Below are 24017 nucleotides of genomic sequence, written 5' to 3' on the forward strand. Positions count from 1 at the left end.
CGCTGCTAATGAACTCAGCCTTGTGGGTGGAAAGGATCAGCCAAGGCCACAGCCCTGTGTGCTCGCTGTCGATCCAGCCTTTTCAGCAGGTACTGAGTATCACACAGGATGAAACGCAGCTTGCACATCATTGCATGCAGCGGCTTCTATAGAATAGTTAATCTGTGTGACGGCTCTGTTTGTACACAACTGCTGTCAGTGTCCAGTAGTGAGGATATGTATGTTCGTTGGACCACACATATGGTGATTTGCTGTCCAGCTGTGTCCTGTAAACTAACGTTAATGAGAACAGATTAGAAAAATCCCGGAAGTGCAGACAGCCAGCAGTCACACCATTTATTTACTGTCAGTGTAGTTTTACTTTGATTGCAGTCATTTTTGAAATATGTAAAATCACACATTGTAGTGTTTAAGTCTGTTTCTGCAAGACTATTTCAGCCTGAAAGTTTTTATTGTTGTATCCTGATATTTTTATATTTTTTTAAGAATTTATTGTATTCTGTTGTTACTGAGGCCACATTTAGACTCATGGCCTGACCCTTCCATAAATTAGCAAGATATATGTGTTATGCAAGTCTTAACAAGAAACAAATGTGCCACCAGCTCATGGCTTTTCCATCTCATGCTGAGCACATATTATAACAGTAATATACACTGAAATATGAGCATCATCAGCACTACAATCAATTCAGTTCTGTCACATAACTTTTAGGCTTTTAAAAAACAATGGAGCAAGGCTTTGAGTGTGGAGTTCCTGTTGGATGTGGTTCAAACACCTGTTCCCAGCATGCCTTCTGTTCCCACTGCCATTAAATGCTAGTTTTTTTTTCCATATTTAATCATATGCTCTGATATGTATTTGTCAGACATGTTTAAATCCTTCATGTTTAACTATAAAATGGTTGAAAACAAATTGCTGCTGTGTTTTGTGCAGATCTATAGATGTGCTGATCAAACAACAATATCTATGGATGCACAATAGCAGCTTCTCATAGTGATGTATTCCCTGACAATATATACAGCAACAGAATGTCATCATACTAAAAGTCATACTGTAAACATGCCTACATGCAAAAAACTAGAATGTCTGCCAAGCTTAAACCTACAGTAATAACCTAGTCATAGTCATGAGCCACCCACATTGGTGTGCAGTATATTAATTTATGGGGTACAAAGTTTGTTGGAAAAATACTTGCTCACTGGGTGAAAGTCTAAATGCTAGTATTGTATATCAGAGTTAATGTAGCCACCGTGTCACTTGTTAAATAATGTTTTCTACACTAACCATCCAAACTGTCCAAGGGTTATGTTGGCATAAACAACATTTAAATAACAATTTTCTGAATAATAGTGCACCATAGTACTACAGCAGAACTCACAGACTTTATGGTTAACCTTAATTTATTCCAGCTAGCCACAGCCGATCTGGAAGCAGTTAAAATATATGGTCAAGATGCAGAAATAAACATCCTGTTTTTGTTTCAATGAGCCATTGTTTTAAAAGTTACAAAGAATTTTGAATATTTTGAGTGTCAAAGCTGCCATTGTTATTTTTATAGTTTTGAATGCAAAGCTTAACAGGAGTAGGAATACTAAGTACAGTATGGCGGTAGATGCTTAGCAAAATCACCTGTCTACCTCCAGCACCATTACGCCTACATCAACTTTACTCTGGTGGATTCTCCACTCCTCTCTGCCTTTTCAGTTGCACTGACAAAAGAGGAGCGGTTTTGCAATTGGTGGATCAGACACCTCCAGTGACTCCAGTGTCAGGGCAAAGACAGTGCTCCTTATAGAGTTTAATGGACAGAAACCTCCTCTGCACATGAATTGTGGGAAAGCTGTTTATCCAAGGGATTATCCAGGATGCTTCGGGGCGAGAAGGTCGGAGGGCATTCATCACTAATCATCTGCTCATGCTCCCCATCTCTGACTGGCTCAGTGGCTAAAGATGATCCTTACCAACTGTGCACATCACACATGCACACAGCCAGTTCTCTCGCTGTCTCTCTCTCTCTGTCTCTCTCCCTCACACACAGGCACACACACACACACACACAAACACACACACACACAGCTGTGCAAAGATGCACTTGATGCTGCTGCTGCTCTCTAAGCTAGTAGACAGATTACTTTGGAGTTGGTTGTTTGGAAACTTGAGTTCAGTGTAGCTGAAAGCACCCAAAGCCATATGTGCCTGAGCATATCTGGCTGGAATATCCTCCTGAATCTACAATGCAGGATTTGCCAGTGTTGACAAAATATGTGGGATATCTTGCCATGCATTAGGTGCATTTATCCTTTATCCTAGCTCAGAGGCTAAACTATGCTCTGACTTGTAAAGGAAGAAAAATGTTGACATAAGCGCAATGTAAATACAGCATTTTCTGCCGTATTCAGGCTTAACGGCTGTTAAATTATAACAATGCCCTGATAATTTCTCCAAATCAAATGTTACGTAACATAACATTTGTCTGTCAACAGGTGTTGAATCTTTTTCTGGCCCTGCTGCTCAGCTCCTTCAGCTCCGACAACCTCTCTGCACCAGATGAAGACGGCGATTTGAATAACATCCAGATTGCCATCGCTCGCATCAATGCCGGCGTCTCCTGGCTAGTCACAAGCATCGTGGACCTCTTCAACCGCGGCTTGAACCGCCGGAAGCAGAAGACCAAAGAAGCCAGTCAGGCCATTAAGCTGGTAGGAAACCATGTGGAAAGTAACGGGGGAATGTTTGGACGTTACGGGGAGAAGTATATCATACCAGAGGAGGACAGCTACATGACAAACCCGAACCTGACTGTCATTGTTCCCATCGCTCCTGGAGAGTCAGACGTGGAATTTCTCGAGGAGGAGGAGATTTCTGAGTCATCAGAGGATGAAAACAACAAGGCGGTGAGTTTTTCACCTCCAGAGAAGTGTGTTGGACCTAAACCCTCATGGTTGACTGTTGTCAGATGTTCTCTTCAATAGTGTCAAAGCAGCCTTTGACTCCTGATGGATGTCAAAGCAGGAAGAAGTGAAGTCCACTTCTGTGGGGCATTTGTGTATCCCGCTTTTGTTTTTATGCAGGTTTCCATGCACTCTAAACTAACCTAAATTAACCTTATCCAGGTTATTCTCACGCTTCCTGTCTGCACGACAAGTAAAGTAAATATTCACTCACGATTCATTCATTATTTGAATTTATGAAGTTTACTCTTCATATATGTTGCATTGAATGCTCGCCTTTAGACAAATTTCACATTTTTGCAGGCTCGGCTTTGCTTTTATCGGCAGTTGTTTACTGGCTCTGTACCCAACATGTTGCCAGAAAATGTTCTAGGAAGTTCTTTCAAAGGATTCATGAGTTCAGCTCGGTGTTTGTTTTGACTCCTGATAGAGGCGGGGGTGGACTGTGAAGGGGAAGGTGATGTGGAAAATTCCAGACGTGTAAGCTGTTAATCTGTCAAGCAGACAAGGGGAAATCTGATGGAGACAACGACGATTAAGATTGAATGTCATGCAGTGAACATCTGGCAAAGTCTCCTCACAAGTAAAGAGTTGTATACAGAAAGGATGGTATATCTATTGTTTTTCTATTCAGAAATCAACCATAACTGACCCTAACTGACATTACATCATTAGCAACATACAAACTGGTTGAAGAGCATATTTTAATCTACAGCACGTTCCTGGAGAAGCTGACTCGGGACTGTTTAACTATTTGAAGTTGCCTAAACTTTAGCTGTCACTAAAATGAACTACAGCCATCCGGTTGGAGTTTCAGTGTCTGGTACCCGAGCCACAGTGACATTATTATCATTGTATAATACTGATATAATGTTGTTATTAGCCACCTTCCATGCATGCCAATGAGGTGCTTCTTATCTGACTCAGCCCCTGCTGTGAACCCTAATCTCGACCAGATAGTCAGATAAACATGTGGATTAGAGGTGCGATCGCTTGGCATGAAAGCTAGAACTAGTAGTAATAGGCCTTTTCATAGAAGGTTTTTTAACATGTCACAGTATGAAAAGCACAGGTGTAAATAATAAAGCCAGTCACAGTCACATTGGCATTACTTACTGGGGCACTTGACACCTGTGCTTTTCCTACTACCGGTCAGAATGTCTCTGCACATAATTATAGGGACAGTATTGAAACGCCATTTACCCCCACACAGATGTTTAATCAGGTTGATTAGATCTAAGGGCAGCAAGGAGACTGAGGGGGATCAATGAGGTAAAATCAGTACTTCCCTGCACACTTGTGAGAAGAGGTCTAATCGGGTATGATAATGGATAACTCCTGTGTGGGTGGTCCATGGATGTTTAGGGGCTTTCGGGGGGTTAGGGACCACTGTGCCAAGCATACTGAACACTGTCAGAGGTAGCTAAGCCAACACTAGCACTATTTGTATTATTCAAGTTTACAAACCACCATTAGCTGAACAAGCTATCATTAAAGATATAGTTAGACATTTTGGGGAATCTGATTATAATCTTTCTTTCCAAAAGTAAGATTATAGATCTACAGCACTCTCATGTCTCTTCTGTGGACTAAATATAAAGTTAGCTTAGCTTAGCACAAAGAGTGGAAACAGCTAGCCCAACAGGAGGCATAATCTGCCTACAGCACCTCTGAAGATCACTAATTAACACTCTATAGCTTGTTAGCTTAATCCGCACAGAAACTGAGGAGTAAAAACAACACATTGTGGTTTTACGGTGGTTATGTGCTGAACTATTTCTTACTAAGTGCAGTAAGTCTTGCCATGACTGTGAGGCTACACTTAGATTTTTGCATTGGTTTGGAGATACAGTATATTGTGTCCATTAGTGAGTTTAGAGGTGCTGGAAGGTAGTTTTTGTTACCATCTGACAGAGCCGGCCTAGCTGTTTGTGCTAAGCTAAGCTGGCCAGTTGCTGGTCTTAGCTTCATATTCACAGCACAGACATGGGAGCTGTGTTGATCCTCCCGCTTAATTCTGTTATGGTCTCTGTGATTGGCTGTGTAAATGTGAGAGAAACAATGTGACTGGCTGAGAGAATCAATATTGTGCTCACCACAAATGAGGCCTGATTATGGAAGACCTTGTGATTAATTGGACGTGACTTTGTTTGGATCTAAGTCAAGACAAACTTATTGGATGCTTATCAATAGTCCATTCAATAGTACTTCCTGGATAAGTAAAATGTAAAGAAATATTTATGGATATTGGCTGCTTGAGTACGGCTAGAATAACTGACTTGCAGTATGCTTTATTTATTCTGATTTATTATGGTGCCATTGTTGCGTTTGACCCATTAGACTGATCAACCACCATCTTTAAATTTCTCATGTATTAATTGAGCCTGCCTCCTTCTCTCTCTCAGCCTCTTTGCATCAAGCTTCCTGTTTCTTCCTCTTAGCTTGCTCTCACTTACGCCTGTTTCTCCTTGAATCCTCTATCTCTCAGTACCGTATGGGTGAGGTGGAGGGTGTGTCACTCTTGTCCTCTCTGGCAGGCAGACAGCAGCGGGCCAGATGTGGAGCCAGGCCCTGCAGAGCAGATTATACTGACACAGCTGAGCAGAGCCAGGCAGGGCCAGGCTGAGCTGAGCGGGCTGCAGTCTGGCGCTCTCTCTTTCTCTTTCCCTGCCGTGCTGCGCTCCACACCACACCAGAATTAGGCATCAGGGAAAATGGAAATGAAAAAAAAAAAAAAACTCCTCCAGCCCTCCATCAGCTTAACAGGGCATCAGAAGCTGCTCAGCAGTGAAGAAGAGTACATTTTACATGGGATAGAGCTTTAAATACACACAAAAAATGGCAAGACTGTGTATTATGTAGTTTACAATTTTTTTTAGATCACTTTAAAGCACAAAGAGCAATCAGCCTATGTGCACATGTATTACATGTGCATGCATACAATTAGCAGTGATCCTGCTGTTATATGCAATGTTGAGCGAAGTGCCATCCGTGCTCTCTTCGAGCACTAAGACTTGTGACGCTGGTAATCTGGTCTCCAGGTCCTGTGGATGCTCGTTATTGCTGGATTAGACTTCGCACCAGTTTATAGGATTGAAGCTGCACCTCGGTCCTATAAATCATGTGAAATATGTTGCTGGTACAACACGCAAAAATCTCATCAAAATTGTATTAAGGCTCTGAAGAGATTGAGAGGCAAGGCTGTGCATCTAGGTGAGCTGGCTTTTATGGGATGAGTCCACAATGAAATGCTGCAACACTGCTCTCTTTGGTCTGACACTTGTATATTGCACATATGATAACACCCCAATCAGTACAGTCTGCTGCAGATGGAAAACAACTACCAAATCAAACAAAACTGTAGTGTGTTATTTTATGCAGATCTATATTCTTCCATGTGTATGGCGAGTAAGGATATGCTGTTTAGTTGTTCAGGAGACAGGTCTAGTGACCAGTCAAGTGCATACTGGATCTAAAGTGAATGACAATGTAAGTGGGAAATTCATTGTTAACTGATACATTTATTGCTCCTCAGGAGGAGATCAGCCTATCAGAGGGCAGCACGGTGGATCTGAGGAAGCCTGGAGATGAGATGGACAACTTTTCAGAGCTGGCTGAAGAGAGAATGGAGCCGGAGGATTGCTTCCCAGAATGTGAGAATTCAGAATGAAGTTTGTAACCGTACAAAAACATGAACACAGTGTAAGATCGAAGCTTTATAATATTAATTTTACATGATCCATCACCATGTGGTATAATCTGTGCTGGTTTGTTTTTTGCCTTCCCGCTCAGTGTGCTCGAGGCACTGCCAGTGCTGTGACATCAACACCAGCCGCGGCCTGGGCCAGGCCTGGTGGAGGCTGAGGAAGACCTGCTACCAGATCGTGGAACACAGCTGGTTCGAGACTTTCATCATCTTCATGATCCTGCTCAGCAGTGGGGCTCTGGTACGGCTCGATGCTATTTGGAAAATAAAATATTTGGGACATGTTTAGTGCCTGATTACTGAATAATATTGCAACCATAGTTGCAGGCAGGTTGAAAAATGACAATGCAACATTTTTGCATGAATTAATTCGATTTTTCTTTATTTCCTTCAGTTCTGTATTAGCTTTCTTGTTAAAGTCTCCTTCTTATCTAACTTACAAACATCAGCACACAGCTTTGTCCTACACCTAAGCTGCTTGTTGATGAGCCACCAAACAAACAATTAGCTGGTGAGCTGCAGCATATTAAACAGCATTTAAACATATCTGCAAATATCACTTTGGGCTCTTGGGATGCTGCGACCTTCCTCTTCAAAACCGCTGTCAATAAAAACACAGAACTTGCCAGACAGATGTTCTGTGCCAGCAGTGGTGGTTTGGTGGTGTGATGTAGTTGCTGTCCCTCATCTCCTGCAGGCATTTGAAGATATCTACATTGAGAAGAGGAAAGTGGTGAAGGTGGTGCTGGAGTCCGCCGACAAGGTCTTCTCCTACATCTTTGTGCTGGAGATGTTCCTCAAGTGGATCGCGTATGGCTTCAAGAAATATTTCACCAACTACTGGTGCTGGCTCGACTTCCTCATCGTGGACGTAAGCGAACATTTAGCTGTGCCTCGCACGTTTTTGTTGCACTACATGAAAGGATGCTGGTTATTAAAAATCACAGGTTGAACTGTAATCCCTGTCGCTGTGGCTGAATCTAGCTTTTCATGTTTGTGGGATTTACAGCTTGCTAAGAGTCATGTTGTTTGCAGGAAAGCCCTCGTCAGTTCATTTATGCTCTGCAACAGCTGGCCACTTTCTTCTCTGAAATTGTGCATCCGCCACCATCAGTTTCTCCTGTTTCAAACAAACTCTTCAACTGTTTTAGGCTCTGGATTCATTTACTAGAAACATACAGATTGCTAAATCACACACTAAACAGTTGTTACGTTGTACAATTTTTTGCCTCTATGCCGGGATTTTGCCAGACAAATGAAAAGAAGTGGCTCCAGTGGTCGGGGTCATGTTGCACTCTGTAAGCACCTTCATACAAACTGTCGGGTAAAATGGGTGTGGCTCTGCAGTGTGTAGTCACCCAAAGTGCCCGAGGCGCGCGGCCCGAGGCCTGACTTGACCTCTGATTTCGCCTGCTGTTACACAGATTGCCACTGACCGCTCTATTGTTAGGGTAAGTCGTAGTTAGCAGGTCCCAGGTGAGTATGGACTCTGAGATCGGAAACTTGCATCTGCATCACAAATGCTTCTGTGTTTCTCCACTTGTAAGTGCTTTCTGTTGTGATATCAAAAGCCACTGTCTTGTTTCCAAACGAATGCGCTTCTTGGGATCACATTTTTGTCACGCACTACAAAACTAGGAAACTTGCTTCAGGACTTTGGCTTTTATATCAAAACCAAATGCGGTGCCATGTACTCTAAGGCTTATCTACAGAAGATCTGGTGTTCTTTAAACAGCATATTAAAGCTATGGAAATGTTGCTTTACAGACATTATTGGTCTTATTGTCAAATTAGAAATGCACCTCCTGAGTTCATGTCTAAATTGCTGTGTCTAATTCATGTATGATTGTTATTTGTTATGTCTGTTTAGAGGAAAAGACAAATCCTGCTGATCATTGCAGCTACCGGCAGTACCTTTCGTTTCTCTCTAAGAAAAGTGCCACCTTACTTTCTTTTACTGTGCTCTTGTATTTTTCCGTCTATACTTCCCTGGAGCCAAAGACTTCTCTTGTCCCGAGAATTAATATCGAGTATCTTCTTTAGATATATTGGACAAACACATGTGGAAATAGACTTTTATAAAGAAATACAGACCATTGGGACCTTATTGGTCCTAAATTGTTTTTAATTAACTTATTGGATCAATTGGATACAAATTGGGAAACAAATTTGGCAAAGACAGATATAAATTCTTTATAAAACTCACTCTATTTGATATATATACATATTTTATATGCATATATAGCGGAGTATGCATGCATGGACACCGTTTGTCTATATGTGCATACTTGTCTGTGTTTTGTCATCATCAATCATGACATGAGTTTTCTTTCATTTTTTGTCATGCCACTTTCATTCATAGCTGTCATCCAAGGGCCATTCAACAGCGGAATACCATTTTGTTTTGTTTTGGATGTAGAATAGAGTGGAAGTCTAAATTTGCGAAAAGATGATACAACAGCCAAACTAAATCTAAACCCTAAAAAATTACGTAACTGTGTTCCTAACTGTGGAATGTCCCAAAAACTCTAAAATATGGCTCTTCAAATGTCTTCTGTCTTTTATGATGTTTTTCTTTAAAAGTTATATAATTGCTCTGAGAATATATGCCATTGTTTGACTGTGTATGTGATATTGCTTTATTCAAGGCTTTTCGTAATGTTTTTCCCTCTTGTAATACTTATAAAAAAAAACATTGTTACCCCCCCTAGTCCGAGGATTTAAACAAAAATTAGCTCAAGCATTTGAATTTATGATTCTCACACTACACATTCACACTTTCTGTCTTCCATATAGGTGTCCTTGATAAGCCTGGTGGCAAATTCACTGGGATATTCTGACTTTGCTGCAATCAAGTCTCTGAGGACCCTGCGAGCATTGAGACCTCTGAGAGCTCTGTCCAGATTTGAGGGCATGAGGGTGAGAAATACTTTTTCTGGTCATGAATCTCTTTCACTACTGAGTTTCTGTTGAGTAGTAACTTGGTGATTCATCTCAGGATAGTTACCCACCAAGGAGGAAGGTACATTTTCGCCCTGGTTTGTTCATTATCCTGCCTGATAGCTGGATAATCTCCTTATTAAAAACAGATCCCCATTAGGACATAGGACTAATGGGGATCTGCAGTGCTAGCGGTGTGGCTCTTAATAGATTTCTCTAGGAAATTTGAGAAAAGATCAAAGTTAAAAGAGTTATATTTCAACTTGAAGGCACTCAGTCAACACAAACATGCAGTGAATTTTATATTAGCTTAAATCTGTTGCCTGATTGGCTTCAAGTTAAAACAGTACATCTAAATGATTAATTAGTCAATTATCAGATCAGGAGCTAAAGAACTGGCTTTACAATCAGACTGACTTGCCTTGAATTGCTGAAAGAAATCAAATATGTGGGCAGCGATCAGAGAAGTGCTCTGTGCTGTGGGACTAATCTTTATCTTTAACGTGTTGCTCATCAGGTGGTCGTGAACGCTCTCATAGGAGCCATCCCCTCCATTATGAATGTGCTGCTCGTGTGTCTTATCTTCTGGCTCATCTTCAGCATCATGGGGGTCAACCTGTTCGCCGGCAAGTTCGGGAAGTGTGTGAACAGAACGGGCTTCATCCACAGTATCTCTGTCGTCAACAACAAGTCGGAGTGCCTCGCTATGAATGACACACAGTTCTACTGGACGAAAGTGAAGGTCAACTTCGACAATGTGGGGCTTGGCTACCTTTCCCTTCTGCAAGTGGTGAGTTTTTCCTGCTGGACTGTTTGGAGTTTGTCAAGTATGTCAAACACACTTTCATTTTAAGAATGTGATCAGAATATTAGCTGTCTAATGTCTTTAGATAAAGTCAATGATTCTCAATGCAACGCAATGGCCTGACAGTAATGTGTCGTATTGTATTACAGGCTACATTTAAAGGCTGGATGGAAATAATGCATGCAGCTGTTGATTCAAGAGGAGTAAGTATGATTATCTACTTCCAGGATCTACATCATAAACACGTTCCAGTATCCAGCTGACTTTTTAAACTGTTTGGTTTCAGGTGGAGGAACAACCCATCAGAGAAATCAACCTCTACATGTACCTATACTTTGTCGTCTTCATCATATTCGGCTCCTTCTTCACCCTCAATCTCTTCATCGGTGTCATTATTGACAATTTCAATCAGCAGAAAAGAAAGATGAGTATTGACTGAGTACTGATGTCGGGCACTGGATTATTAGGTACTGTATTTGTTAGTAATTATGTACCTGTACAAGGTGGGTGCAATTTAGCGACCACTCGAATTGCATAGTCATGGATTGCAAATGTTTGTCATGTTTCATTCTCCAGGGGAAAACAGATATGAAGATTTGAAGGAAGCAGCTTGTTGATCACTGAACAGCTCTTTGAACATTTTTTCTGTAAAAATAATGTTAGCTGTTTTTGTCTATACTTAGGTGGACAGGATATCTTCATGACTGAAGAGCAGAAGAAGTACTATAACGCCATGAAGAAGTTAGGATCTAAAAAGCCTCAAAAGCCAATACCAAGGCCTGCGGTAAAATAATGACATATTTCAGACGCTGACTTGTTTAACAAACATTTTTTGCAACATGCTTTCACATAGTGTATATTTGTATTCTAATGTGTACATTTTCTTAAATATTTGTGTCATATGAACAGCCCATAATCCGACATAACAGCCTTTGAAATATTGTACTGTTAATGTTGCATTCACTGACTGATTTGCCAATTGTATTTCCCAAACCTAGAACATTCTCCAAGCCTTCTTCTTCGATCTCGTGTCCAAGCAAGCCTTTGACATCATGATCATGATGCTCATCATCGTCAACATGGTGACCATGATGGTGGAAACCGACGAGCAGTCAGAGCGCATGGAGTCCATCCTCAACAAGATCAACCTGGTCTTCATCGTGATCTTCACCACCGAATGCCTGATCAAGATCTTTGCCCTCCGTTGTTATTTCTTCACGGTTGCATGGAACATATTTGATTTTGTAGTGATAATTCTCTCTATTGTGGGTAAGTAGAGACACAATGCCAAAAAATGTATGTATGACAGTCTTGAAGCTGCATTGAGTGGATTTTTTGTTGACCAAGGCAGTGGAACACGGTGTAAACATAACATTAGTATATTGTAACCTAAGAAAGTTGTTATAGAGAACATGATAGCGATACAGTTGTCTGCTTACACATCCAGCAGACATGGAGCAACATTACCATTTATTAGTTGTTGTAGCCATAGAGGTGTCCAACCCGATCAATGTAAGTCCAGTATTCACTCTCCTTTTAGCTCTGTTTTGGCCTTCACCAACTGCTGAAGGGAATATCTGGCTTTTTAATGCACCTTTATTTTACCCAGCTAGCAGCTAACTGTCTGCCTTTTGTGACAGCGAGTGACCACTTTCACATTGCACAGTCATTCTATCTATTGTGGCTATAAACATTTTCATTAGTACTGCTGTAAGTACAGTATATTTAATTGAATCATTGTGCAACGAAACAAACCTAATCTTGCTTTGTCTTTCTGTTTTTCAGGGATCGTTCTCGCCGACATCATTGAGAAGTACTTTGTATCTCCAACACTGTTTCGAGTCATCAGACTGGCAAGGATAGGACGAGTACTTCGACTCATACGTGCAGCCAAAGGAATAAGGACTCTACTGTTTGCCTTAATGATGTCCATGCCAGCTCTCTTCAACATCGGCCTCCTGCTTTTCCTTGTCATGTTCATCTATGCTATCTTTGGAATGGCGAACTTTGCCTACGTGAAAAAACAAGATGGGATTGACGACATGTTTAACTTTGAGACCTTCGGGAATAGTATGATCTGCCTTTTTCAGATCAGCACCTCAGCAGGTTGGGACAACCTCTTGAGTCCTATAATGTCCAGCTCCCCAGAAGAGTGCGACGTTAACTTTGTCAATACTGGCACTAACACCCGGGGAAACTGTGGCAGCCCCTCAGTGGGCATAGCTTTCTTCGTCAGTTACATAATCATTTCTTTCCTCATTGTAGTCAACATGTATATAGCTATCATTCTGGAGAACTTCAGCGTTGCCACAGAGGAGAGTACAGAGCCGCTGAGCGAGGACGACTTTGAAATGTTTTATGAGGTTTGGGAGAAGTTTGATTCTGAGGCCACACAGTTCATTGAGTTTTCCATGTTGTCAATCTTTGCTGACACTTTGTCGGAGCCGCTGCGCATCGCCAAGCCCAACAGGATCAAGCTGATCTCCATGGACCTTCCCATGGTCAGCGGGGATAGGATCCACTGCCTGGACATCCTGTTTGCCTTCACAAAGCGTGTCCTGGGAGAGTCGGGTGAGATGGACGCTCTCAAGCAGCAAATGGAGGAGAAGTTCATGATGACCAACCCATCCAAGATTTCCCATGAGCCCATCACTTCCACACTGCGCCGCAAACTGGAGGAGGTGTCCGCGATCATCATCCAAAGGTGTTACAGGAGGCATCTGGTGCGCCGGCAGATGAAGCAGGCATCCTACCTCTACAGACAGATAAACTACGAGACTGTGGTGGATGTGGAGAATGCTCCAGAAAGGGAGGGCCTGATAGCCACCATGATACAGCACTATGGACCTGTGGGGGTGGAGGATGTGGAGACAAGAGACAACACTCTAATGTCCTCACCACCATCTTATGAAAGTGTGACCCGGGCAGCCAGTGACCTCACTGAGGTCGTCAGATCAATATCCAGAGACTCTGACCTCGGGGAGCCTGGTGAAAACTATGAGGAAACTTTTCTTTGAGACTCGATCGTGTGGAGAGTGTTTGTGTGGTTTTTGTTTGTTTTGTTTACAGCAGAGAATATAAAGCTCAAAATAACTCATAGTCAAAGAGATGAACTTTTTTATATATGTATTAGCAGATGCCGAGGAAATATGCAATATTTTCAAGTAACTCACAGCCTCTGATCAAATTTAACAACCCAGAAGTCAATTTTGTTACACAGCCACAACCTCCATGAGAGGAGGACTTTAAGTTAAACTTGTCCTCCAACACATATATTAAACTTGAACAACACATTGGCTTGTATATTGGATGTTATCTGCAGTGTTTTTAACATATCAGTAAACACTGAACCTCAACTTCGCTAAAGAAGCCCATTATGAATATTAAATTCTTACTTCTAATCGTCAATTAAAACTTGCAGCACAATAATTGTTATATATTCTATATTATAGACCTGTTCAACACACACTTGCAAGAGTGTGTTTCTTTGGTCAAGTGGTACAAGTGGTTCAGTCACTGTGCCACTCCTAGAAATGTTCATTGTTGTTAGCTAAATTTTAATTGAATTTTGAATAACTGGCTACATTCAATGAAGTGATTTTACTACAGCTGACATTAGTTTAATCGATTTTTGCTGCAAAAACTCCTCGGTTGACAAATAAAGTCCTGTTCACCTAATTTCAAAAAGACAGCATATGGACACATTCATACATGATAAAAAATAAAATAAAATAAAATAAAAAATGTTATAGAAGATGCCTCTAAAAATAATTTTCTTTGGCAAAAGTAGTGAACAAAGTAAAGCAGCTAACGAGCTAAGCTAACTTGCATTCATGACTGTAGCTTTTATGAAGCTTTTATTCAAGTGTCACTAAAATGATTTTCACCAAAGCTAACATTTGCTTATCACATTTTCCAATTTAAATTTTAACATTTTAAAATTTAAGGGAAAAACATGCAAACCAAAATTGTGAATTAATAATAATGACTTCTGATATTTGGAGTTTTTAACGATGTGTTTGTTCAGTAAAATGATTTGTTTGATATGCACTTTGATTGAATGAAGTTGCTTTATACTGTATATGATGATAGCGATACAGCCCCTGCTTTAAATACTATCAAGTGTATTCAGGTCACAAAACAAACACATGAGGAAAAGCTCAATTTCTTGTTATCTTATAATTCAGAATATACTACTGATGACACTAATATGAAGAAATACTCCGTAATGTTTCTTATGTGAAAAACTACTATTTCTAATTACTTTGTCAAGCATAGCACATTACAAGTTTAACTTGCACCAGTGTATCGATTACAAAGAAGAGCTGTGTGTGCTAATCATCCCTGAATTATGTGCCTGATTTTGATTGCTGTTCGCACACTTCTCTGAACCTCTGAAAACCATTTAATTTGATCTGATGGATGTGGATTGGAAGAGCATGAATGCACTGAAAGCTCATTTTGTAATTAACTGTGTAAAGAACTTTGAGGCTGTGTGATGTATGTAAAGCTCATTTTTACCTATTTTTTGTAATGTATTTATATTGAAAGACCATTTCAGTGACTCTCATGATGGCCATAACAAGATATGATCAAATTATATAAATATACTGTGTTCATTTTTATATAAAAGACTTTCCTTGAGAACCTGATTGTCTGTATTGCATTTAGGTTGATCATTTCATGAATTATTTTATTAAATGGTAATAAAACTCTTCCATATTTGTTTTCAAACTCTCAGTACAGTTCAGATAGTTGGCTGACACGTCATTGTTTTTGTTAACATATTGCCATTCACTTATTTTCATGTTTAAGATTTATAGACATCATTTTGAATATATTTTGCTGTACTGGAGAACAAAAGCCAAATTCAAAACTAAGCGGTGTCTCTTCATTTTCTTCCATTTTAGATTTGACCTCATTACAAGGCAGGGCGCTGTTAAATCTCTGTGCCTGAGTCCATGTGTATAAAAAAAAAAAACAGGACAGATGTGCAAACCTCTGCATCTCTATGGCTGTCTGTCCCTGTGAGTGTATTGCCCTTTAAAGCTCGAATTTGTTTATAATGCCTCCGCAAATGCCGTACAATCACATAAAACCACAAAAATGTAGCCGAAATGGTCTGTGCTGATTAATGATTTCATCTATTCATTGAAGAATGTTTGAGAGGAGAGGATCACGCACAAAAAAATACTGCACAGTAATGCTGTTCTGTGATTAACCACCACCAAAAAAAAAAAAATCTACTGTAGTCATTGAAAAACCTTATAATAAATAGTGCACAGCCATTAAAAGAACAATAAAACCAAAGAAACTGGACTCTTTCGCTTTTGGCATTCGTGTGTATTTTCCATCTCTAGGACGCAGCTCTTCCGTCTCCAAGACATCAGTGAGTTTCATTACCAATTTTTTTTTTTTTTTTTTTTGAGATTTCAGTGGCGCAGTCAAGTTAATAGTTGAGTGCTGCCACATTTTCAGTTTGGAAAAAAATCATCAAGGGTGCCAATTTGGATTTAGCCCCAAAGAGATTTCCTCTCTCTGGTTGTCGGGGTGGTCAAATCCAACTCTGACCAGCTGGGATGGAGGGATAATCTGTGTGTAAAAAAAAAAAAAAAAAAAAAGTCACTTGTTTTAATTACACACTCACAGACACACAAATGCGCACACTCTCTCTCTTTCTATCTTTCACACACACGTACATACAGTACACGTGGACATACATGCATTAACACAGCTACCACACACACACACCCTATGCTTTTGCCAGCCAACCTCATAATAGACAGATGCTTACTTTGAATTTAATTTGGGTTTGAGCATGAAGTGCCAGGAAAATGTGACTTGACTGAATGTGACTTGGTAATTGATCTGATTTTTTAAGCGTTTGGACATGTGGCAGAGATTAAAGCTTCATCAGAGAGAGCAAACATTTTTAAAAAGATTAAAAAGGCACTATGTCTAATTACAAAATGCACCACCACACAGTAAAACACAGCAATGTCAATGTAATGCATTACAAAATGTCTACATATAATGTGGACATGCTAAACTCTAATACAAAAGACATTTGATGAATTGCATGTTCTACGTGTGCCATTTATTCAAATGACATTTAGTTAAACGAAGGTCATGAGTCACATCGAGTCTCATCATCATCAGTCAAAGGGGTCAGTGGGAATGTAATTATTTTTTCAACACGATAGTCTACGTGCCTTTAAATCTGTGCATCCCTGGAGTGAATTTAAACGGGAAATATATATAAACTGCTCAAAGTCAGCAACGGTTTAAGGGGAAGCAGGACTCATTCTGTTTTTTTTAAAGAATCTCTGACTTTTTATGGCACTTATGGTTGTGTTTTTTATATGGAAGCCCATTTTTACGAAGAATAAAACTAAAATACATGAAAAGTCAAATTTTCAAAATGAGGCAAACATTCATTATCTCATAATTTTGACATGGTACGCCAAATGTTTTGTCTTGCTTTGTCATAATTTAGACTTAAACCCGCAGCAACTGATTTCTATCACTTGTCACAAACGTGTTAGCAAACACATGCCTGTTCACATCCAGCAGACACAGAGATAAAACACAAGTTTTCATTTGAAGTCATGTTTTTGGCCACTTGGAAAATGTCGGTCCAATACTCACTTTTTTGGTTTTATGTTCACTATCTAGGTGATACAGTAGCATAAAGTGGGCTTTTAGAGCTTTTTTTTGCTGAAAACACTGAGACTGCTTAGAGTGAACCACAACAATTAAGTTGTGGCCATAAAGTGAAACGATGAGCTGAAACATGCAATAAAGCCTGAGCAGAGTTTGGTGGAACTGCAGAGTGAGTTGTTATCAAGGAGATATTTTGTAAAATGAAAGGCCAGAGGGGGGAAAATGTCAGTTTTTCAAATATCCGTATACTCTTGGTCAACTCTTTAGAAAGTCACATTTTTGTTTATGTTTTCCAATTCTGATTTATCATCCTAAAATGTTCTTTTCGTATCATAAATGTAGCTTAACATTTTAAACAAGTGTTACTACTTTTATCTTCTTTTATTTGTCCTTTTCTGGCAGCAATGGACTTCCGTAGATTTGCTGTAATGGTATTCACTGTTGTAAAGATACTGCAAATGACCACTTCTTGTCATGTTTCCTTTTACTCTCCCATTCGCCATGAATTCAGAAATACTGAGGTCACATGGCCAAACCAGCAGCCCTGTCTCCTAATGGATATGCAGTAAATTCAAACTGGCGACCCAATCATTCGGAGTTAAAGCTTACTACTTTACTGAAATCTAAATTCAAAGTTACATTTAGCCTATGTATTACCTATGCTTGCAAAAGATTATCTCTGTGGGGCTGGCTAGTTGTTGTGACAAAGTAAAAATTGAGGCTGGCCTCACTAAAAGGGCTGAGAATCCAAAAAACAGAAGAGTAGAGGAAATAGCCTTTTTAGGTACCGACGGGCTCTTCTGTCAGTCACCAGGCACTGCAGGGATTTACTTGGTGTCATTGGCAAACGCTGCGCAGATGGTCTGATGAGGCACTATCTAATTACTTTTCCCATGGTTCCTCTATTTCTGATGAATACTTATTGGGCCCTCTCTGTTAGAAAACCTCCACTGCCACCAACAGGGGATTCATGCATTTACAGATCAGTCTTAGGAATGACTAGATAGTTTGTTGGCACCTATAAAAGTTCCAGGTGATACTCTGACTGGTGTGCAAATATGGAGACAAAATGCTGTAAAGTACAATACAGTGGCCAGCAACACATATGTCTAACAGGAGAACATGTGGTGGAGATAGCAGAGGCCAAGACAAGCTTTTGATATAAAGAGTAAAGTTTACCTTTAGAACAGATGCATTGATCCACTGCACGGTTAAATAATTAAACAAAAGAAGCAGACAAGCTGAACAGTGCATAGGAACATGTATCACACCAACAATTGTGTTTAATTGATTTACCACGTTAATATGATTTTCCCTGCTCTGTTCTCTGTGTCATTTTAGTTTGATCACAGTTTTTACATCAGTTGTCTCACAAATAACACGTCAAATGTAGGCTGAAGTTTATGATTTGCCATGTTTACATGTGCACAAGTACACCTCAGTGATTATCAAAGAGGCTTGGAAAGAGGCTGATTTCACATTGTATAGGTGCACATCACTGCAACATTACACTGAATATCCTGAAATATAACAGCTGTATTTGGTTACTGCGAGTGAGCTCTTTGTAGCCGACGGTAGGTGGCGGTAAAGCAACAGGATGTTATATATAATACACGAAGAAGCAGAGCCCGGAAGTGGCGTTCAGCTACGTTTCGGAGCGACAAGAGAGCAGCGAGGTGTTGGACTGGAGGCTGGTTTCTCTGCTGTCCCTGCTGAAAGAAGAATATCTGATTTAGGAAACGTTCTTCTTTGCCAATTCAACTGTCATAGCTCTTCGGGGGAATAAAATGGGTAACGTTTTGTATTGAGCTGGGGTCGTGTCTGTTTGTTTTGATGTTGTTAGCTTTGCTGCTAACTGCAACTTCTCAGCTTTGACTTATCAGACTGCTAACAGTCGGAATCCTTCCCTTAGGTAATTTAGTTAGATATAACATGAGGGGTGAAGCCACTGCAGTTTCTATGATATGTAATTTTGGACATATAATGGACAGAGGAAGGAAGTTTTCCAGTTCTTGAGAAACTGTCTAGCCCAGAATACATAAACTCGTGATAATACATAAGTGGGCTGACGGTAAAACAAACCTGCCTCACTCTCAAAATGCTAACAGTGGACAAATCAAATGAAAGAGAAAATCAATTACCCGAAACGACACTTTATTGCCACCCAACGGTACACATGAGCCAAGTAATAGTCACACAGAGGTTAAAATCTCTTTTCAAGTGAGATCGAGCCAAGAAAGCAGCATTAAAACCCTAAACTCAACAAAACACATCAACAGGCTCAGAAAACTGTCACATAATATACTCAGTGTCCATTAACAATATGAACTAACACTGCATGCTGTTTTTGCTACTGTAGTCAGACCTGATGGCTGTGTTTTTATGGCAGCTGCTGGGTCATACAGCATACACTGAGTGTGCAAAACTACAGGGAACTTTGGTGTTGATTGCACGACCTGTCTGCTCATCATTTAGTCTCTCAGTGCAACTTTCTGCAAATAATGTGGAAATTATTGTCAGAATACATGAACTTTAAACTTTAATACAACACTAATATCAACAACAATTGACACCTGTTTCCTCTTTTGATGCCAAGGCAAAAAGGGAAAAAGAACTTCTTAGCACACAAAACAGGATTTTCTTGATATTAACAACCTGCACACAGTGCTGATACAGAAAAAGTCACTGAACACATACGGAAACATTTGTTCATGTTAATAGTAATAGTTGAGGAGCAGTTGATTTTTTTTTTAAATTTTCGCTGTTTCATCTGTACAGCCTTGGGTTGACAATCTGATTGTAGATCTGTTTTTTGTACCTTTGGTACTTTCAGTACTGTAGAATGCATTAACTGTGATCATATTATTTTAAACGAAGAAGTATCAATACTTTGACAACCTTAGTGGAAACTGCACTGTATGCTGTAGATGCTTAATGTTTCTGGTGTGACAGTGCAATGGTCATAGCAAGAATAATAATGCTACAGTCACCTCCTCCCCCTTGCAGAGGGTCCCCTGCCCCTGTCCTCGCTGAGGCTCCTGGTTCCACCCCTGCGAGTGATGTCGGCTGTCATGTGGAATGTGGTTCGTGTGAGGAACATCAGGAATTATGGGAAAGTGGAGGAGTTTGTGTCCTTGGTAACTGAAGCCATCCCTGACATCTTGACAGACAGGCAGATGAGATTGCTCACTCTGGGCTTAAGAGCAAAGGTAAGAGATACAGATGCACTGAAAAGCAATGTGCTGTTTCATTTTCAGCACATATTAACTTTAAAACGTAATATGTGTTTCATGTTAAAGCTATTTTGTATTGCTGATATTTGCCTGTGGAATCAGCTTTTTTTATTATCTTTATGTTAGTTAATAGAACAATTCTTTAGATTATTTAAATGTCATTGCACTTAATTTTACGGTGTGGTTAAAAATATAACAGATTTTGTTTTTAAAGAACTATCACTGTTACTCTTGTCTGGTCTACACCATTGTACTGTAATAATATACACAGTATCACAAATTGTGAATTGATTGAATTGAATTCCTTACAACACAATTTTACTTGGTTCTCAAACATGTTGCCATATTTTATTTGACTTGCAAATGGTTAAAATACTTTTTTCTTGAGCTACTATAACAATAAGCGACTAAAATCTGAAATCATTAACTTTCTGCACATTCAAACTTAAAGAAAAGGTGATGTAGCATATAGTGTCACATTTGTAGATAGTACAAATGGAAAATGTCTTTTAAAAAATCAGTGTAATGGTGTTTCAATGTGTTATAATGTTGAGTTATTCCTGTAATTTTTCCACCTCTGCATTTCAGTATGTAGGCAGAAAGTAATATGATCAGGGAAGAACTGGAAGTTTTTTTGTTTGCATTGTTCAGTGTGGTGCTTGCGGCTCCCCAGCAGGATTTTTGAGTTTTCTTACTTGCCTGTGGCTCTTTCTTAATGGCTTTTCCAGATGACGTTGCAGATGTTAAGTTCTGAACAGTCAGAGGATCTCAGCGGTGTTAAAACTCGCTTGAACGGTCTCCTGCCATCTAGCCCAAAACAGGTGTGTGACTTTTTCCAGTCATGGACATGAACATTTTTTCTGTTTAAGAACAATTGATTAGAGAATGGATTGTTGTTGAAATGATTATTTTAGATATGTATATTTCACCTGACAGGTTCTTCCAGGAAGTGAAGCTCTTGAAGCCAACTTTGTCAGGCTTGTTGAAAAACTCCTGGAGAACCCAAAAGGGAGAGAGCACTTCCTCAAAGTATGTCCCTGCTTTTGACCCTTTGTTAAGTTTGACATGAAAAAATAACAGTTTCTTTTATTTTCAGATGATGCAGAAACATTAATGGTTTGCATCCATGCTTTAAGATAAATTTTCCACTTCGCAGAATGTGTTTCCTGTGGAGTATGGGCCTGACTTTGACACAGCTCTGGAGGCACTGCTTTGTGAGTTCTTCACCAGACTGGAAGGTTTGCTGCTTATACCAGACTTTAAACAGGTAAAGAGAGCAATGAAAATGCACTTTACAGTTTAGACACTTTCAAAGATTGTATGTCTGGTTCCAGTCCATCAAAATGATGGTATTATTTGTTTGGTAAAGACTGCAGTGTGGATCAGTGATACACCCTCTGTGCTAGAAGAGCACATGCAGTGTGTCCCCAAAGCAGATGACCTCAAGGTACTGCTCAGAAGCAAGGCCCACTGCGGTAAAATGGCCAAGATGGATACCAGTGGTAAGTCTGCCAGATTTTTATGAGCACGATTACTGAAACAATCAGTCAATTAACTGATGAGTCAATTAATTTAAGTGATTTATCAAGCAAAAAGACCAAACATTTGTAAGCTTGTTAAATGTGGGTTTTTTCTGTTTCTTTCATTGTAAATTGATATATCTGGGTATTGCACAGTGGGTCATAGGAAATTAACAGTTTAACATTTTGTGACTGACATTGTTCATTATTTATTTATTATTATTTATAGAATATGTTTAACGATTAATTGAAAAAAAAATTGTGGATGCATTCATTGATAATAACAATAAATTTCCATTGCAGCCCCAGCACAGATATATGAAAAATAAAACTCTTAAATAGATGAAATGTAAACTAATAATTCTCACTTTTTTAATTTCTCTTTTCAAACAGCGCCATCCCCCTCGGAGCAGCGGCTCTTCTCATCACTGTCCCTCCATCCTTCACTGCAGGAGACTAATGCCAAAGATGTGGAAACTAACACAGAAGCATTAAATAAACAAAAAGAATCTGAGGGGTTTTGTCTTCCTGAGGCGGGAGATATCGGGATACAGAATGCAAAACAGCCTTCTGAGGAGGAAGCAAACCTCCTGGACAGCAGCAGTGAAGAACAAACAGCAGGAGGGAAATACAGTGACAGCATTGCTGATGTTCACACTGTAGAGGACGATGATGACCAAGCTTCCGCTACCTGCCAAGCTCCCTCTGTATCTACTGAGAGCCCCATATCGTCCAGCTCAATGATTGGCCCTCCACGGCAGAGAGTTGCACACAAATGCACTCAGTGTGGGAAGTGCTTCATTTACCGCTATGAACTCCTGGAGCATCAGAGGCTGCACACTGGAGAAAACCCTTACAAGTGCACTCAGTGCGGAAAGGCCTTTAGGAGGACCTCTGACCTGTCAACTCACAGGCGGACACAGTGCATAAAAGCAGCTTATATTTGCATCAAATGTGGGAATAGTTTTCAGTCTATACAGGACAGATTTAGACACCAGTGTGTTCATAGTGTCCAGAAGTTTGACTGTCCTCAGTGCGGAAAAAGCTTTAAGAAAATGCACTTGCTCAGTAAGCACGAGCTGACGCACACCCAAAATCGCATCTTCAAGTGCAGACAGTGTGGGGAAGTGTACCCCAGTATGAGCGAGCTGAGATCCCACCAGAGGATTCACCCTCCCGAGCTGTCCAATCAATGCATGCAGTGCGGGAAGTTTTTCAGCTCTGTTGCCTGTTTGACAGCCCATGAGCTGCGTCACAGGCAACAGAGGACACAGATCTGTGTGCGCTGTGGCAAAGCGTTCAAGAACAAACACGACCTGAATCTTCACATGCGTAGTCACACAGGCGAGAGGCCGTTTCAGTGCACATTCTGTGGCAAACGTTTCTCCGTGTCAGGAAACCTGAACATACACATCAGGACCCACACTGGAGAGAAACCATATCTGTGCTCCGACTGCGGCAAGGCTTTTGTTTCAGCTGGCGAGTTGCAGATACACCGGCGCACGCACACTGGGGAGAAGCCATACAAGTGCACTGTATGTGGGAGAGGATTCACCATGGCGAGCAAAGTGACACTTCATATGCGCGTTCACACCGGGGAGCGGCCTTATGTCTGCTCTGAATGTGGGAAGGGTTTTTCACGTAGCAGCGAGTTGAAAAAACACACTATGAACCACACAGGAGTTCGACCCTATGCTTGTCATCTGTGTGCAAAGACTTACACATGCCTCAATCACCTGAAGAGACACTTGAAAACTCACAGTGTAGTGCAGAACCAGTCTGTCTAAATCCATCCATGACCATATGGCATTTTTTTAAATGAATGTTGTATTTATGCAGCTAGCCTGTACTGATTGTAGTGCTGACTTAATGCACTGTGTTATAGGTGTCACACTCACCCTCTGTTGTATGGACTATGTTGCTGAAGTTCTTGTTTTTACTGACTGAATCTTTATCCTGCGTTGTGAGATCTGTTCTGATTGTATCCTCTAAAATGGTTCAAGTGCAACTTCTGGGCATTTCATCTATGGTTTTTTTTCTTATCTGAAGTCATAAAACATGTTAAAATGGTCTCTGAGAACACATACAAAAACAAACAATAAATCCAATGTAGGCTATAAAAGTGGCCTATTTTTTTGTTCCTGACAATAGCAGAATTTGTACTTGAATCCAACATGAAACATCCTGCAGTAATGTGG

General features: G+C 40.2%; 2 protein-coding genes across 2 annotated transcripts in view; both read left to right on the forward strand.

Moving 5' to 3' along the window:
• Positions 1-13420, forward strand: part of LOC121614505 (sodium channel protein type 4 subunit alpha B-like) — a 32656-nt gene extending 19236 nt beyond the window's left edge. The window contains exons 16-26 of the mRNA XM_041948388.1: positions 2485-2921; positions 6478-6605; positions 6745-6899; positions 7356-7529; positions 9455-9577; positions 10116-10388; positions 10553-10606; positions 10690-10831; positions 11087-11187; positions 11402-11672; positions 12189-13420. Of these exons, the coding sequence (XP_041804322.1) occupies positions 2485-2921; positions 6478-6605; positions 6745-6899; positions 7356-7529; positions 9455-9577; positions 10116-10388; positions 10553-10606; positions 10690-10831; positions 11087-11187; positions 11402-11672; positions 12189-13420 (3090 nt within the window). The remainder of the gene's footprint in view (positions 1-2484; positions 2922-6477; positions 6606-6744; positions 6900-7355; positions 7530-9454; positions 9578-10115; positions 10389-10552; positions 10607-10689; positions 10832-11086; positions 11188-11401; positions 11673-12188) is intronic.
• A 5299-nt stretch (positions 13421-18719) lies between these two features.
• On the forward strand, positions 18720-23943 carry LOC121615493 (zinc finger protein ZFMSA12A). Its single transcript, XM_041949863.1, has 7 exons — positions 18720-18857; positions 20073-20275; positions 21028-21120; positions 21236-21328; positions 21456-21566; positions 21669-21801; positions 22213-23943. Exons 1-7 carry the CDS (start codon positions 18854-18856, stop codon positions 23604-23606), a joined length of 2031 nt encoding a protein of 676 aa, XP_041805797.1. The 5' UTR covers positions 18720-18853; the 3' UTR covers positions 23607-23943.
• The last annotated feature ends 74 nt before the right edge of the window (positions 23944-24017 follow it).

This window comes from Chelmon rostratus, chromosome 12 (genome assembly GCF_017976325.1).
Source record: "Chelmon rostratus isolate fCheRos1 chromosome 12, fCheRos1.pri, whole genome shotgun sequence".
NCBI classification, from domain to species: domain Eukaryota; kingdom Metazoa; phylum Chordata; class Actinopteri; order Chaetodontiformes; family Chaetodontidae; genus Chelmon; species Chelmon rostratus.

Coding starts and splice junctions, on each gene's coding strand:
- LOC121615493 (XM_041949863.1), top strand. Junction 21,121..21,235: donor TGCCATCTAGCCCAAAACAG/GTGTGTGACTTT, acceptor TTCACCTGACAG/GTTCTTCCAGGAAGTGAAGC. Junction 21,329..21,455: donor GGAGAGAGCACTTCCTCAAA/GTATGTCCCTGC, acceptor TCCACTTCGCAG/AATGTGTTTCCTGTGGAGTA.